This window comes from Podarcis melisellensis (genome assembly GCF_964234715.1).
Source record: "Podarcis melisellensis genome assembly, chromosome: 11".
NCBI classification, from domain to species: domain Eukaryota; kingdom Metazoa; phylum Chordata; class Lepidosauria; order Squamata; family Lacertidae; genus Podarcis; species Podarcis melisellensis.
In genome coordinates this window covers 62219769-62237600 of record NC_138543.1, presented here as the reverse complement: position 1 = coordinate 62237600, position 17832 = coordinate 62219769, and the positions used below count along the sequence as shown (strand labels likewise).

The window sequence follows — 17832 nt, the reverse complement described above, 5'->3', positions numbered from 1 at the left end:
AAGACAGTCCCATTGTCCTCTCTTGGCTGGAAGCATCTTTGAGAGCATCTTTGGCTAAGCAGATGTTGCTTCTTCGATGCATGTAGTAAAAGAGAGATGGCTGTCCTGCCCTGTGCTTTTGTCGTTACCTGCACAGGTGAGGCCATGCCCACTTCTAGTCACATGCAGAGGAAGTCTGTCCCAGCCCAGAAGGAAACAGGAAGTTGACCTGCTGGCTGGACAAGCATTCCTCCCCATGTGTAAACATGTTCACTCTAGGAATGTTGTACTTGACTGCTCTTGTGTTTCACATCCCACATCAATCTGGTGGGTCACTAACTTCACATCTGGCACAGCAGTGCAGACCCATGGAGTCCTGAGGTGTGCATTTCTGCAAAATTTGTCACTGACCTGGGGACCAGTTTTTCTGCTCTTCTGATGCGATGCTCCTGGGTGCCAGATGGAGAGAACCCAGGGAGTGTTCCAAAGGTTGTTTTTTGATTGTTGGTTCTAGAAATGAGCCGAGAACCACTCCTTTGTGATGTTCTTTAGAATGCAGCTGTAGCCAATGCAGGAGGAGCGTCATTGTCTGGGAGAACCATGCTTCCGTTGTCTGTGGGGCATGTCCACATGGAGAATCCTCAACTTGGTCCTGATCTTCCTCACCAAAAGGATCCAGGGTGTCTCCTTCCTGAGGTGCATCAGACTTGGCAGCATGTGGAGGAGAATCTTCTCTTTTTCCGTGGGATGGGAAGCTTCTGTGACTCCGGCCTCTGTAGCACAAGAAGTGAGCAAGTTATTATTATGATTTGCTGAATTTGTTCTATCATGTCCGGGGCAACCCAAAGCAACTTCTAGCCAAGCAAACAAGCAGACACCCCTGCCAATGGTTACATTAAAATCAAGGAGAAAAAAATGCATTAAAAACATCCCGTCCACTTCTAAACCACCACAGATACAGCAGTTAAAGGCCAAAGACCTGGTTATAGAGGAAGGCTTTTGTCTGTCTCCTAAATATATGTAATGAAGGCACCAGGTAAGGTTCCCCAGGAGAGCATTACACAAATTGGAACCTGCCCCATAAAAAGCCTTTGCCAGCCTCTGGACCTCCCATGGAGGAGGCACGTAAAGAAGAGCCTCAGGTGACTATCTCACTGCACAGGTAGGTACATATAGAGAATGGCAGTTCTTGGGGTACTGTGGTCCTGAGCCATTTAAGGCTTTATAGGTCAAAATTTGATTTGGGCCCAGAAACTAATTGGCAGCCAGTGCAGTTGGGCCAGGATTGGCATTATATGTTCAAAGCGCCTTGACTGCGAGCAACCTGGCTGCTGAATTCTGCAGCAGCTGAAGTCTCTGAGGCGTCTTCAGAGACAGCCCCATGTATAACACATTGCAGTTGCTCCTCTCTCTAAGGCTGGCCCACCGAGGGCGAGGACCAAGGACCCCTGTTTGTGACTCACACCACATGGCCCTTTCCACTTCAAAGGTCATCGGCCACTAATGTGGAAGTCCCAAGGTGATGACATCGCGGCGGCACAGTGGTGACATCATTTTGGTGTAAGCAGTTTGTTAACGGGTCATCTCACTGCACCAAGCATATTGTGATACATCCTTTTGCTCTGGATGAATTTACAGAAATATGGGCCTTTCCCTCTTGCCTTCATCAAGCATTCTGGTCCATGATCCAAGCATCCCTGCCAGTGTTATCCTCTCTGATGCTCTGTGGTTTCAGCTTGATCCATGTATGTTGATCTAAACCATTCCCTCCTCATGGCTCTGATCCTGGGAGTCTCCTCCATAAGTTCCTCCATTGGTTTTCTGTCCACTTCTGAATCCAGCACATAGTCCTGGTCCTTGAAAGCTCCCCTACCCCCCCCCATATTCTGAGAAATCCTTTCCCATGGCCTTTGCCTTTTCAGCTCTACCACCCTCACCTCACCACCAGTGGTCTTCCTGCTCTCTCAAAGAGGCACCCATCTCTCCCTTTTCCCTCCTTATGCTTCAAACAGCCTGTTGGTCCCAAGACACCTGTCTGATGAGGCTCAGAACAGGGTTTTTGCCCAAAGAGAGGGATCAGCTCAGACTCCAGATGCGGGCCATTGATGAAGAACCTTCCCAGTGGATGATTTCATAATACAAGATTGAAGGTCCCTATCTTGGGAACAGGCTCCAAGGCTCGATGGAGGGCTGGACTGGGACTAGCACAGGCAGAGTACAAAAGATCAAAATGTTCTATAGCTTGTAAACAGGAAAGAGTCTTCACAGAACAGTAGTACTGGAAGGGTCTCCCAAAGGTCCTCTAGTCCAGCCCCCTGCGGCGCAGCAATCTCAGCTAAAGTAGCCATGGCAAATGGCCATCCAACCTCTGCTTTAAAACCTCCAAGGAAGGAAAATCCACAGCTTCCCAAGGGAGTCCTTTCCACTGTTGAACAGCTCTTACCATCAGAATGTTTTTCCTCAGGTTGAATCAGAATCTCATTTCATGCCGTTTGAGTCCACTGGGTTCAGGTCCTCCAGAGCAGGAGAAAACAAGCTTGCTCCATCCTCCCTGTGACAACCCTTCAGATACTTGAAGCTGGCTATCGTACCACCCCTGAGTCTCCTCTTCTCCCGGCTAAACATACCCAACTCCCTCAACCGCTCCTCATAAGGCTTGGTTTCCAGACCCTTGACCATCTTAGTGCCCCCCAACACCTTTATTGCTGGGCTGATTCTACACAGCGGCTCTGTCGTTTCCACAGCTTCATTGTGGTTTTAATTTGTAAATGACTTTCAAGTGCATGAGTTGGGGAGTCCTGAGCCTGTGACTCCAGAAAGCAGGAAGATCAGGGACACCCCCTTCCTCCTGAGTAACTTTGCTGCCTCCTCTTCCTGGCAGGATCATCTGGAAAGCAGAGACCAGCCCCAGGCAAATGCTGACAAAAGAGAAGGTAAGGCATTCAGGCAAGAGCCACATTCCAGGGATCTGGACACCCAGAGGGACCAGCCAGCACTTCTAGCTCTGCTCCGCTGTCAGACGCAACAGTGTCTCTCTGAATGATGCCCATTGTTGGGAATGGCAGGCGGGCCAAATACTGCTGCCCTCAGGTCCTTCTTCTGGGATTCCCTTGAGTGGCCACTAGGACAACAAAATGAGATGCCCCCTCTATGGGCTGATCCAGCTGCAAGGCTCTTCTTGTGACTTGCAGGAAGTCCACAAGGAAGTTGATTGTACTGTTGGGTGAGCACTTTAGATAACTTCCATTTTGTGTGCTGTTTTCCCCTTTGACTTTTAATTGGTTTTAAGCTGCTTGCATCTCATCTTGTTGCTCAGTCCCTTGGCATGCCAGTCATAATCACGACCACTGCGTTCTCCTTTCGGTGTTGCCCCACAATTGGTACCAAAAGGACTACTGTCACTGATCCATAGGCTTGTAGCGTTGGAAGGGACCCTGAGTGTCATCTAGTCCAGCCCCCTGCAATGCAGCAATATGCAGCTATCCCATACGGCAGCCTTTCTCAACCTGTGGGTCCCCAGATGTTGTTGAACTACAACTCCCTACGACTCCCATCACCCCTAGATAGCAAGGCCAGAGCTCAGGGATGATGGGAGTTGTAGTCCAACAACATCTGGGGACCACAGATTGAGAACCGCTGCCATACAGGGATCAAACCTGCAATCTCAGCATTATCAGCAGCACGCTCTAGCCATCTAAGCGACCAAGGCCATTCTGCGGCCATTGTGGCTAGGAGCCATTTATCTCCTTACTGCCCAATAATTTGCTGAGCCCCCTTCTAAAGCTATCTAGCCGCTGTCAAAATAGGACGCTCTGGGATTACCTTTGGGATAGCTCAGTCGGTAGAGCGTGAGGCCTTTAATCTCAGGGCTGTGGGTTCGAGCTCTATGATTCTATGATGCTGGAATGTGAGAGTCCCTGTTGCAGGTGTTCTGCCTCTGCTTTTTATGCTTAGCATGAACCACCCGGGAGCTGCAGCAGCTGCTGACCTCTGTGTTTTGACGGGAGCATTTTCCAGACGCTGCATGGAGAATCCTCATTTGGGAGGCATGAAGCGGCGTTGGTGTATCTCATGAGGTGACGTCTGTGTGGGATGTGATCCATGAGAGGCAGTCAAGCACAACATTCCTTGAAATGCTAGAGAAGACACGCAAGGGAATGTTTGGTCCAGCCAGTCGAAACTTCCTGTTCCTCTTGGCTGGAGCATCCTTCCTTTTGCATGTGCTAGAAGGTGGGCGTGACCTCACCTGTCCAGGTAACAAAAGGAGGAGTCACACAGCACGCCTCTCTCTTTTTGACTTCCTTCTTCGTTTGACCAGCTTCTAGCTAGGACTGCTCTGCTAGCTCTCAGTGAGCAGAAGCACTGGGATTATTCCCCCATATGGGGTAGTTCCACATGTACATATTTGTAACTAAGTCTGCCTTCAGGCGCCTGCCAACCTAGCAGTTCGAAAGCACCTCCGGGTGCAAGTAGATAAATAGGGACCGCTTACCAGCGGGAAGGTAAACGGCGTTTCCGTGTGCGGCTCTGGCTCGCCAGAGCAGCGATGTCACGCTGGCCACGTGACCCGGAAGTGTCTCCGGACAGCGCTGGCCCCTGGCCTCTTAAGTGAGATGGGCGCACAACCCCAGAGTCTGGCAAGACTGGCCCGTACGGGCAGGGGTACCTTTACCTTTACCTTTACCTGCCTTCAGGAATCCAACTGTGAACTGATGTGAGTAAACTTCTTTTATTGACTTTGAATGAGATTGTGGCGTCTTTATTCTTTTAAGAGGGATTCAAGGGAACTTACCAGGAACGTACAATTCTATCTGAGACAGACTGAATTGTATAATAGTGAGAGGCTCACATGAGCCTGCAACCAGCTATCTGTTGTGCATATAAAAAGGGGGAATGTAACTGCTATATAAAGGAACTTGCTAGTGCAAGTTCGGAAGGATATTAATAAACAATATATCCTCTCCTGCCACTCTCAGCATTCCCAGTATGCCACAGCAGCATTTCTTGGCATTGAAAACATAGCCCAGATGTGGCAGGTCTGTAGATCTGCAGAACTGCAGACCCAGGGGTCATCTAAGCCAACCGTCTACAATGCAGGAATTGTCCGTACACCCTTTAGAGCCGGTGCATTCAGCGCCTGCATGGGCTGGGTGTCGGGAACACCTTCACTGACCCTCCGATCACAGGAACGCAGAAACAGCAGAGCACAGCGTTCCTCTAGAACAGGTCCTGGTGCAGTGGAATCACATTTGCTGTTGTGAGCACCTCAATAGTAGCAGAGTAATGGAAGCGAAACAGTGGAGGTTTTGTTGCATACCTAATTTTATTACTACAGTGGTATCTTGGGTTACATACGCTTCAGGTTACATACGCTTCAGGTTACATACGCTTCAGGTTACAGACTCCACTAACCTAGAAATATTACCTCGGGTTAAGAACTTTGCTTCAGGATGAGAACAGAAATCGTGCTCTGGCGGTGCAGCGGCAGCAGGAGGCCCCATTAGCTAAAGTGGTGCTTCAGGTTAAGAACAGTTTCAGGTTAAGAATGGACCTCCAGAACGAATTATGTTCTTAACCCAAGGTACCACTGTACTGATTAAACAAAACAAAAGAACATAACGGACATGCACGAGAGAGTCAGCTCTCTCTCATGCTGCCACTTAGTCTCTAGACAGATCAAAGAAAAACCAGCACAGTGCTAGGGAGGGAAGTCTGGAAGAGTGGTTTCTGCGCCCTCCTTTCTCTGATACAGAAAGTAAAACAGACATGATCTGGTGATCTTTGGAATGGAAGGGATGAAAATACTGAGAGGAATCGCAGGTGTGCATGTATGTGGCAGGAAAGGGGCTCTGGGTCTGGAGGAAAGCTGACTGGTGCCTTCCTGTCTCCTTGCAGGCCCCAGAGTCTGGGAGAGAGAAACGGTGACTTGGCAGCTGCTAGACAGGACCAGCCCCAGCATCTCCATCCGCAGGTTGCTGTGTGACAACGCAGCCTGTCCCTTGTGCGCCTGCACCGCTACGGAGGCCGAGCGGCTGGCCCAACGAAGCCACCCGGCAGGGTTGCCCACCTCCTCTTACATAGAGCGCTCCAGCCTGCCAGCCATTCCTGTCCTGGGGGGAAGTGCTACCTTTCCGAGGAGCAGAAGCAACCCTGCCCCTAACCCTGGGGACCTCAGTCCGGGCCTGGAAGCAGCCCCCTGGCCCTGGAAGGGGCAGCACCCTCACAGCCGCAAGGAGCAGCAGGAGGAGCCGCCCTGTTTGCATCCCCGCCACCCTGCAAGCAGCCTTCATTTCCAGGGCCCCAGCTCATCAGCCCTATGGCCAGGCCCTCCACACTCCCAGCCCCACAGCCCGGCTGCCCCTTGGTGCAAAACAGGCCCTGGCAGTTCTGTTGACAACAAAGAGTTGGGAGACCAAGAAGACCACCCCAGGACCTCTTCTAGACCACCTGAGCCATCTTCCACCAGCTCCTCTTCCGGCCTGTCCTCCTCACCCATCCGTAGCCAAGACAGGGGCAGGTTTTGGGGGCTGCATGAACCCCCCCTTCCTAAGCAGGAAAAATATGAAACCTCCTCTCCGAGTGAGAGCAATGCCTCTTCTGAGAGCGAGGAAGAGGATGGTCAGGGTGGGCATTTTCTTCCTCAACGAAGAAGGTACCGTCAATCTTGGCCCCTGAAGGCCTCACCTGGGTCTCACAAGCATCAGAGGCACAAATTTGCTTCTGTGGACACTCCTTTCATGTCCAATGTGGCACGCATGACCTTGGAGTTGCACTTGGTTGTGAAGAGGCTTCAGCACGACCTGGGGCTGCCCTTGAGCCTCCTCAAGACCTCTTTGCCTCCTGCCCCAGATCCCACATTTCTGGGGTCCACAAAGAGGAAGGCGGATGCAGTGACAAGGCCTCAGGATCTCCCCTTCATGGCTGTGGCCAGCAGTAAGAGGCTGGAACAGCACGTGAAGAGAGTGACTTTCCGCAGGCATCAGGGGCTACCAAGGGGAGCCCAGAGGACCTTCTGGCACAGGAAGGCGGTCTCTCATCACATGATAGACAAGATCTCCTCTACATCCACGGAAGAGGAAGGCCTAGGAGGAGTCAAGCACCCGAGGGCAGAAGAACCACACCAGCACGCTCCCCACCTCATCTCCACAGCTGGGGGTGGCACCCTCCAATCTGCCCTATATTCCCTAACTGACCCCCAAGCTGATGCCATGAAGAAGTTGTTCGAGAATGGGCTGGAGGCATTTTCTGAACACATGGGGGATTTCTCGGAAACGGCCTCCCCAGGGGTGAGGAAACTACCCCTCCCCAAGCTGATCCCACGGCAAAGGAGCCACCCTCAGCCGCGCTGTGGGCCAAGCCTGGGTCTTTGGAGGAAGGCATATTGCGTGGACGTGAACATCAGGAGCAAATATCTCCAGTCCTATACCCAGAAGGTGCCCAGTGCTCTGGAGCTGGCAACCACACCACCTCAGAGACATCCCACCACTGAATCTGGGCATGCGGAAGAGTCCTTTCTGCCCCCCTATGCACAGGAGCAGCTGGAATCCCACCTTGCCAGGAAGAAGGCTGAGCCCCAGGAGGACCAGCCCAGCCTGGTGCAGTGGTCCTTGCAGCAGTTTGTCCCACCTCCACCACAAGAGCCCTGCTTGTTACCCACGCTATCCTTGCGAGTGGAAGGGGAGATCCTCCCTGACAGCTCTCCACCCACCTTCATCACCCTGGAGTTCACGAGGCAGATGGACGGCCACATCAGGAGCAAGATCCCAGAGAGGCAGCGGGGCCTTCCCAGGCGGGTGATGGTGTCTCAGCAGCACAGAGTCAGACCATGCTCCCCTCTGCCTGCAGAGACGCCCAAAAGTTTAGAGAAGGCCTCAGAGTCCACCCGAGGGGAGAGGGGATTGAGACAGCCACCGCTTGCAGAGGCAAGTCCAGAGCACCCTCCAAACTCAGCACTCCAGAGACACGTGGCCAAAAGGGTTCTGGAAATTCAACTGAAACTGTTTGACCCTGCACAGCATTTGTCTCAGGCCCCTGATGGCCATCTCAGGAGGCCTGAACTGCCTGGTTTGAGACTCGCCCAGCGGTCACGATCCCAAAAGCTTCCCTTTGTGGAGCAGGCAGTCCTGGACTGCCTGGAGCTCAACGTCACCCACAAAGACTTGTCCCGCCAGTGGGGGCTGCCTACACTCTATGGAAAGTCCCTCTCTCTCCAGCTCCAGAAGGCCTCAGCTCAGGCCCCCTCTCCTCCCTCATCTAGCAAGGGCGCCATGCTTGACTTTGCCTCAGTGGACACTCCGTTCCTCAGCCAAGGAACCCGGGAGGATCTCGAGTGGCACGTGAGGGAGAAGAAGCTGCAGCACTTTTGGGAGCTGCCAGGCCTTGTCAAGAGATCCCTCCACTCCCTTTGCCCAGATGCCCCCCATTTGCGGGCACGTGGGCATGTGGAGGTGACCGTCCTCCTGGCTGACAAGGTCCCCTTCCTCAGCAATGCCACCCTGCAAGAGCTGGAGAGGAACGTGCGGAAGAGAGTCTTGCTCCAGCGATGGTGCTTGCCCAGGAGGGTCCTTGAATCTCTCAGGACGTTTTACCCGGAGGTTGGGGTTGGGGGAGGCACAGACCAGAGGTCCAGGAAAATGAGGGTGGTGGTGGCTTCCTCCCCATGGGGTCATCTTAGGCCCCCTCTGCTGCCTGCTAGAGACACAGGGAAGGTGACTTTCCACCTAGGCAAGAAGTGTGTGGCGGCACAGCTGGGGCTCCTGCCTGCCTTGACCAGGCCTTCTGGACAAAGCACACCCCCCTCAGTGAGGCAGCCCCTCCCCAAGCTCATCCTGCCCAGCCAGAAGCCCCCCCAGGCCCGCAGCCACTTCCTGCCCTCCCAGAGGCCAGAAGACATAGGCCAAATTGAACTGGCCATACGGCACAACCACTTAATGTCCCTCTGGGGACTGGGCACCCACTATGTAGAAGCTCTGGGTGGGGTGGGGTCCAGGCCGTCCTTGCAGCCTCCCGGGCCCAAAAGAGCACCCGTGTTTGTGGAATCCGAGACACTGTTTCTTTCAGTCCTGGACCGAGAGGCCTTGGAGCTGCACGTCAACAAGAAGGTGATCCAGCATGAATGGAGCCTCCCTGGCCTTGTCCAGAGGTCTTTGGCAGGCTTTTCAGGTGGGGCTCATTCGCCGCAGACCCCACACGTGGCAATGGTGGACCTCCAGATAAGGCAACAGGGGCTGCCATTCCTTCCAGCTGGTGTTTGTGACTGTCTGGAGAAACATATCCAAAAAAGGAAGCTCCACCAGCAATGGGGCTTGCCCAGGAGGGTCCTTCAGTCCCTGAGATCATTGGGTCTATGGCCTGAGACAGCAGTCCTGGGAGAGGAAGCCCCGAGGCCTCGTCTTCCACCACTAGGCAGAAGCCAGAGCAAAGTGACAGAGTCTTGGGTCAGGGAAGAGTTGGAAGTTCAGGGGGCTGGAAGGACAAGGGCTGGCTCTCTTCCACCTACGACTCAGCTCCTCAACGCATCTGGACCAAAGGTCTGGGAGAAGATGCAGCTCCCCTTTCCTAAGAAGTGTGTGGAGTTTTCCCCAGATGTTGTAAGAGAGTCTTGCCAAGGCGAGCCGGTGTCTTGGAGGCCACCCCTCCTCAAGCCAGCCTCCCGAGGCCACTGGACCCCACAACCACGCAGCAAGTTCCTGCCATTTATAAAGCCAGTGGAGGTGGATCAGATGGAGTTGGTCATCCTACGCAATCACTTGGCATCCCTTTGGGGGCTGGACAGAAGCTACGTAGTGACTGTGGGTGCCCTGAAGCCCAAGCTGCCCTCCAGGCCCCCGAGAGACATGGATGTGGAGTTCTTAGAGCAGCCGACGCCATTCCTTGAAGCCCAGGTCAGAGAGAGCTTAGAGCTGCACATTCGAACAAAGAGGATCCAGCATCAGTGGGGTCTCCCAGGCCTCATCCAGAAATCTCTGGTGGGCTTCATGAAAAGAGCTCCCCCACCGCCCAGCCCCCAAAAGTCTGAAGTCCACATCCATGTTCTTCGGCAGGAGCCATCCTTGCTCCTTCCGCGAAACGTCTTCAGGGGCTTAGAATTCCACATTCAGAGGCTGGAGAGCCAACGACGGTGGAGGCTGCCTAGGAGGGTTCTAGAGTCTATCAGGCAACTTCGCCCTGAGTTTGGGAGCAGTACCTTTGGCCTGGCAAGGGCTGGGTACAGGAAAGACCACCTCCACTGTCCTGACTGTGGGATGGTTCCTGAACTGTCAGAAGTCAGGACTGGAATGGGCTGGAACACACTATGGCAAGGTCAAGTCACGGACGAGTTGCAGCTCCACTTGGTGAAGAAGAACCTGGAGGTGAAGCTGAGGGACTCCCAAGATTTCACCAGCCTCCCTTGGGCATGGCTGCACCTCTCCCCCAGGCAACCCCTCCCCAAGGTGATCCCTCCTGGCTTTATGCTGCACCAGCCTCGTTGCTCCTCTTTGCCCCACTTCCCCATGGGTGACGTCAAACAAGTGGACCTGGCTGTTCAGTGCAGGCATCTGGCATCCCTGTGGGGAGGTATGGGGGCAGACAACATGGAGTGTCTGAGCAGGATGGAGCCCAGGCCATTCACTGAGCCCCTGGGACCTAGGAAAAGGCCCGTCATTGAGTTCAAGGAGGCACAAACGCTGTTCCTTCTGGACAGGGAAAGAGAAGCCTTAGAAGTTCATGTCATGAAGAAGAAGCTCCACCATGCATGGTGCTTCCCGGGACTTGTCCAGAAATCACTGAGGGCCTTTGTAGGAGACTTTCCCCTCCTGCCCACCCCCCAAAGAACCAAGGTGGTTCAGATTCAAATCATTCAACAAGAGCCAATTTTCCTACCTCAAGAAATCTGCAGCCGCTTAGAGTTTCACATGCGTAAGAGGAATCTCCAACACCAATGGGGGTTGCCCAGGAGGGTGGCCCAGTCCCTTAAGTTGCTGTCATCAGCTGATGCGCCAGTAGGAAAAGATCCGAGGTCTTGTCTGGATGAGATCTGGCCCAGCTCTGGGAGTGCTCCAGTACGGTGGGCTGTGGGCACAGAGCAGGACGCCTGCAGAAGAAGAGGAGTGGCCAGCCCCACACAAAATGCAGCTCCTCCACTCCCCACACTGGAGTCCAAGAGCTTGAGGGCAATGTGGTTTCACCTAGCTAAGAAACATATGGAGCTCCAGTTTGGGGTTTCCCCCGCTGCTGCTGCTGCTGCTGCTGCTGCTGCTGGGGTCTCTGAGCTACCCGCAAACCGCCTTTTAGGACAACCCCTTCCCAAGCTGATCCTTGCTGGCCAAGGGGCCCTGTGGCCTCGTGGCATCACCATGACTATTATGCCCACAGAAGATATCGCCCGGCTTGAGTTGGCTGTCCAGCGCTGTCATTTTGGGGGTCTTGTTGGTGATAGAAGCATGGCTACAGAGAGGAACAAGGAAATGAGCATCTCTGATGGGAACCTGCCTTCTCCTAGTGAAGCAGACATCATGGATGACCAACGGCAGGGCAGGGAGGAAGTGAGTGGTGGGATATCACGAGCCACAGAGAATGAGGGCATAGCTGCAGAGAGCCCACAGGAGGCCACAAAGGAAGATAAGACTGATGCTCAGAGCCCACAGCTGGAAGAATCGGATGGCGAGAACCCAAATGCTACAGAAGCAATAAGCACCCCTCATGAGATCACACAGGCTAGTGGAGAAAACACAGCAGCTATCCAAACCAAACATGTGACAGAGGAAAGAAGCAGTGGTAGCCCACAAGCCACAGAGGACATTGCTTCTGAGAGCCCACAGCCCACAGAGGAAGCAGAGATCACAGAGGAGATCCCACAAGCCACTTCTGAAGAAATGACCACGGTTACTAGTGAGAGACCACCAGCCACAGAAACAGAAAGTCTTCTTGGACCAGAGCCTCAAGATAATGTTGCTAGTGAGATGCCAGAGGCCACAAAGGGTGTTGCTGGTGAAATCCAACAGGATGCAGGGAATGGGAGTGTGGTTTATGAGATCCCACTGGCTGTAGAAGGAGTTGTGGCAGAGTGGACTCCAAGGGCAAAGGAAGGGGAAATGAGCACACCTGAGACACAGAGCCCACAGCCTGCAGGTGCCCCTTGCAAAAGCCCTCCAGCAGCAGAAGATGAAATGAGTGTGGTTGGAGAGAGACAGGGGGTCACAGCCATGAGCCATGCCCAGGAGGCGGAGGAGGAGGAGGAAATGACGGGTCGTGTTGGTGAGACTGGACATGCTGGAGAAGAGGGAGACAACAGAGTTCCTCCTGGCAGCCAAGAGGGCGAAGAGGAAGTAGCCGCTGCAGTTGGAAGCCCAGAGGCCATGGAGTTAAAAAGCAGCACCACCGATATGAGTTCGGAGGCTGCCGAGGAAGGGAATGTTCCCAGGGAGTGTCCGTCTTCCGAAGAAGAAAGACATGCAGATGGGGAAAGGCCTTTAGCAGAAAAGGCACCAGGAGCCACTGAGGAGCAGCCACAAGCTCTGGCCCCAAAGGGAGGAGAGGGAGCTAGAGGAGCCCACGAGAGACCGCAGCTCAGAGAGAGAATAAGCGTTAAGGTGGAGAGTCCCCCCCAGGCTCCAGGAGGAGCCCAGGTCTGTGGCCAGAGCACATGGCAGGGTGCTAAGCTGCGTGTGGCCACCCATCCTGGAAGACTGGCTGTGGCCTGCCGCTGGCGTGTTTCTGAGCAGATCCAGGACTCGCTGAAGCTGTTCCTTCGCCATTCCCAGCCCAGACTTCACCACTACTATAAACCACTCAGGGTCTTTGGAGACCGATCTGTGGAGGAAGGGAAAGTGGGATCCCGCTCAGGCTTGCAGAAGAAGCCACAGGGCCACCGGACCGAACTGCGGCTTCAAGTGGGACAAGGTGGGAGAATTACTTCTTGTGTAGCCTCTCCCTCTGTTTTCCCCAAACACCATCTCTCCACAGTAACCTCACTGGGAGGCAGCGGCCAGGGGAGGAAACATGGAGGGAATTTATCAAGGAGCCCATGTTCCAAAGGAAGGGCATTGCAGGGCAACCCTGGGATGAGATTCATTCTGGGCATGTCCTTGCAGGACCCAGGAACCTTTCGGGAGCCACAGGAGGAGTGTGGGATCCTGCCGCCTCTCCCTCCGTCGGCTCGGCCTAAGGACTACAAGCAGGATGCCAGGCCTAGCGGCAACCAGCTTATCAACTCTTTGGAACGCAGCTCCCTGGACATCAGTGTTGAATCAGCCCTGGAAAGTTGCATCGAAACATTGCTTTGGGATAAAGAGAAGATTTCAGAGTGGCTGGACCTCAGCCTCCGGAGAATGATGCAGAACCGCCAGCATCCAGTAGAACCAACGCCATCATCTCCATCCCCAGAAATTGCTACCTGCTCTACCTGCATGGGCCACACCACCACTTATCAGAAAAACAGGACGTTCCCCTATGGGATGGATGCACATCAAGGTTGGCAGCAGCAGGAAGAGGCCCCCGCCATGGCCAAGGGTGCAGGAAGCGGCTCCTCCCCCTCTCCAGAAAGAAACAAAACCCAGGAAGAACCCAGTTTGTCCTTTGCGGAAAGCAGGGTGGATATTAACCTCCCAGAACAGGAGGGGCCCCGCAAGTCTTCTGAAGGAGCAGCCAGTGGCCTGCTTGGGGCCCACATCTCCCAGAGAACTCTGGGGTCCTTTGTGCACCCGTCCCAAGGCATCTCCCCACAGTCCACCTACGAGGCCATGGTGCCCAGGCTGGACAAAGAATGCCAGGAGAGACAGAGGGGCCAGATCCATGGGGAAAAGGCCAGCCTTGGGCTGTCTGCAGCGGGTAGGGTGGGGCCAACCTTCCAGACCCAGGAGGACCACAGAACCCTGTTTGCACCCACAGAGCCAAGGGGCTGGGCTGATGGGCAGAGAGGGGAAGTCGGCACAGGCCTGAAACCTCCTCCACCCCTTAGCGTAAGCGGGAGATCTCTGGAGCAGCAGCAGCAGAACAATGCTTTTCTCCCAGCTGCTGAAGGAAGCAGGAAGGCTTCATGTGAGGGCTCCGAAGCCTCAGGAGGCTCCAACCAGCATCTCTTGTCCAGATGTTTTCTGGGTACTGGTGAAGAATTTCCAGCCCCTCCGTCCGACTGGTTTCACTCAGATGCAGAAGAGACGGGTGTAGGGAGGATGCCTGAAGCCAGCAGCATCTCAGCCTCTGAAGGCATTTTTCTGAAGACACCACCTGACCACCCACCAACACCGTGCCCCCTGCCAGCAGAGGACCGGTCGCCCTTCAGCACAGAACGGAAGAGGGAGAGGGTCCGGCACCGGGGCAGCAAAGCCATCCACAGCAGAGAGAGCCTGGCAAGACAGGAGCCCTGCGCTGATGATGATCAGAATGTGGGGGAGAGGCCTGGGGCAGGATCCTGCCCCAAAGCGGCTGAGGCTGTCAGGAGACCTCAGAGAGAAACGGCCTCTCCTGCCGAGGATGCAGAAAAGCGCTTGTTCATCATCTCTGCCATCCTGGAGGGGAAACTGAACCTGAAACACGGGCTGCACATCTGGTTGCAAAGCCAGGAAAGGCAGAGGGTATCCTGGAGTGGGGGCATCCAGCCAGGAGCCCCCACTGCCAGCTGCCTGGAGGAAGAAGAGGAGGTGGGCAAGACTGATGGGTTCAGGACTGAGCCTCACAGGGGTGCTGATCCTGCTGTGAAAGGAGGAGTCTCAAAGAGGCAAACGGGAGCCCATTCTGCGGTTCAGAGCGACAAGGAGGCCCACAGAACCAGCGTTTCAGAAGCACGCCCGTCTCCGGCGGAGAACACAAGATCCCAGAACAGACCTGGCCTTTCTGCAAGCTCAGCCTCCAACCCACATTTTCTGGGGAGGCCCTCCAGAATGAGCCACAGCAGAGAGAGGTCCACAGGGCCGGACAGTGCATTGGCCTCGACCAGGAGCAGGAGCAAGACTTCGGGTACGAGGTCTTGTGGGGGCAGAGAGGGGAGAAGGCAGAAAACTCCCAGCCCAGGAAGGCTATCCAGGAGGGGAGCTCGGGGCAAAGATGGGGCATCCAGCACCAGGAAAACTAGGCTCAGCACCAGGGGGACGGAGAGGCCATTGAGCAGTGCCTCAAGCAGCGAGGAAGGGAGAGAGCGACCTCTGGGCTTGCAAGTGGGGACACCCCCAGGGAAAGGGGGGAGGCTGCACCAGAGATCCGTTATCCGAGTGAGATTTGCACAGCAATGTTTTGTGGGTGTGCCCAGTGGGCAAATGGGAGCTCCTTTAAGGGGGCAGCCGAAGAGCGGGGCCTTTCTCCAAAGTGGCGTTTTGGAACCACGGCCTGAGGACTGCCACACCACAGCGGCAAGTGGGCATGCAGCTCCAGAAGTGTCTCATGCTGGTGTTCCTGGGAGGAGCCACCACCCCCGGGGCTCTGCTTTCACAAGACACATGGGCAGGCGGAGTGGGGCAGCCTCCGAAGATCCCTTCCGCAACCTAAAGGAGAAGATTCTTTTGAGGCGCAGGGCGTTCTGGAGCTCAACAGACAGTGAGGAGGAAAATCGTGTATAGGTTTTAGGTTTTTATTATTTTATTGGTTTGTAAATAATAGTCTGTGTTTTGTTGTATTTGTAAGAAAATAAAAAACCTCTGCTTTTGTTAAGATGCTCTTCCTTGGCTGGAATTTTCAGAGGGCTCTTTCTGTTACATTAACCAGATATGCAAAGAATCATAGAGTTGTAGAATTGGAAGGGACCCCTAACATCATCCAGTCGAACCCCTACAAGGTCCTGTTCTTGATCAAGTTTCCCGATGGTAAAGGCCTCCTTCCTCTGTTGCTCCTCTGCCTCCCTCTTCCCTGAGCATTGAGCCTTCTGCCCAACATCCCTTGTTCTCCCTCAGACTGTTGTTGTTGCTGCTTTCTATCATGTCTCTCCTCCCATTTCTTCCTCTGCCTCCTGGGTCCTCCTCTAAGCCTCTTTTGCAAGTCTTCTCCATACATTCATCTAATCTCTTTTTTAAACCATCCCTGTCTCCTGTAGGCAGGAGTTCCGTAGTTTTAACTATGTGCTATGTGAAAAAGGATTGTCTTGAACCAGGTTGGATGGCCATCTGTCATGGATGCTTGAGCTGAGATTCCTGCATTGCAGGGGGTTGGACTAGATGACCCCAGGGGTCCCTTCCAACTCTACAGTTCTGTGACTCCAGGAATCTTCCAATGAGGCTGAATGTTGAATGATGTTCCTAAGGAGGTGGCCAAGTTGGTTGGCTGTGGAGGACATTCCAAGGCAGATTCCATCCGCCTCATGGGGGCCTCACAGAGTTTCATGAGTTAGGAAAAGTCTAATCTGTTTGGGGAAATTCAGCAATAGTGTCTGCGATGCCAAATATCTTTCTAAATGTGAAAGTTGGGTGTGAAACACTCTCTCTCTCTCTCTCTCTCTCTCTCTCTCTCTCTCTCTCTCTCTCTCTCTCTCTCTCTCTCTCCCTCCCTTCCTCACCCCACCTCTCTTTCTCAAATACACACAAATTGTACCCAGAGCCTGAGCCCAGTTGCTTTCTCTCCAATCCACCAATAAATTGCATGTACAGTCATGCCTCTTGTTACGTTTGCTTCAGGTTAAATCTTTTCAGGTTGCGTCCTGCTGCGACCCGGAAGTACAAGAAAGGTTTATGTCCGGGTTTTGCCGCTTGCACATGCACAGACGCTCAAAATGACGTCACGCACATACTCAGAAGTGGCAAATTGCGACCCACACACGCGCAGATGCGGGTTGTGTTCTGCTCATGTTGCAAACGGGGCTCCGGAACGGATCCCGTTCGCAACCAGAGGTACCACTGTACAGAAACAGCCATTGCATCCCTCCATTTTCTGTTTTAGTGCTTTTCAAATGGGAGGTGAGTTTTGAACATAAGCAGGGGCCAGCCAGATGCCTCTTCTGGGGAACCAGGAAGCAGGATTCGAACACAAGAGCATCCCTGCTTGCATTTTCCTGCAACTGGGATTCCTCCAGCTGCGGATTAAAGAGGGGCAAATCTGTCTCACCTTTCTCCGCATTTCAACATCCTAGAATTGCAGAGCTGGAAGGGACTCATCAACCCCAACTCTCTGCCCTGCAGGAATTAAAACTAAATCATCAGTTTGTGGCTTTTTTATCATTTTAAAGGCTCATAAAAAATTTATTTTTCTCATGAAAATTCATGGGCATTTTAGTGTGAATTTCTCATTATATATGTTTCTATGTGATGTTGCCCAATGCATACATTTTTATAAAGCAGTTACTCCCAATAACACATTTTCCCCTGCTGTTTTCACTTGTATGGATTCATAGGCACTCCCCCCCCCCCCGCCCCCCGTAAATGCATTTCTTAACACATTGCTTAGATGGAGAAACCATGCAAATTTTAAAGGGCGGTTCTATGTTCCGGTTTTTGTATTATTTTGGAAAGAGAGTTAGGGAGGTTTGCCTTTAAATGAGAACCAAACGGAATTTCTGTTCTATTCCTAGTTGGGGCCCCATCAGAGGTCAGGGCTGCTGTTTCCCAGTATCCTTTGCCCCACAAAAATCCAGAAGTGGCTCATCTTTCTTGTTTGCTTTACTTATTTCCCCCCTCTATTTTACTTTTAGATGCTCTGAATTTTTCTTTTTCTTTAAAGAGCAGGATAAACATTAAAACAATGAAGCATTAACTGGCATAAATGAAGCACTTAAATATCATCTTAAAGAGAGTGGCATCATAAATCACAGCATCATGACAGGATAATTAGAATGCCAAAATAGATGGAAGATTACTCACGTCTAATGCTGATGATCTAAGTAAACCTGCGTATCTTTTAACTAGTCAAGAGTTGAAAATTACACCAAGTTTCCAATTTTCCCATGGCACGAGG

At 53.2% G+C, this 17832-nt stretch overlaps 1 protein-coding gene across 1 annotated transcript; it reads left to right on the top strand.

Annotated features, from left to right (window-relative positions):
* Positions 1-600: 600 nt before the first annotated feature.
* On the top strand, positions 601-15926 carry LOC309380444 (uncharacterized protein). The gene is made up of 3 exons (XM_081930316.1): positions 601-766; positions 2861-2912; positions 5875-15926. Exons 1-3 carry the CDS (start codon positions 602-604, stop codon positions 15510-15512), a joined length of 9855 nt encoding a protein of 3284 aa, XP_081786442.1. The 5' UTR covers position 601; the 3' UTR covers positions 15513-15926.
* The last annotated feature ends 1906 nt before the right edge of the window (positions 15927-17832 follow it).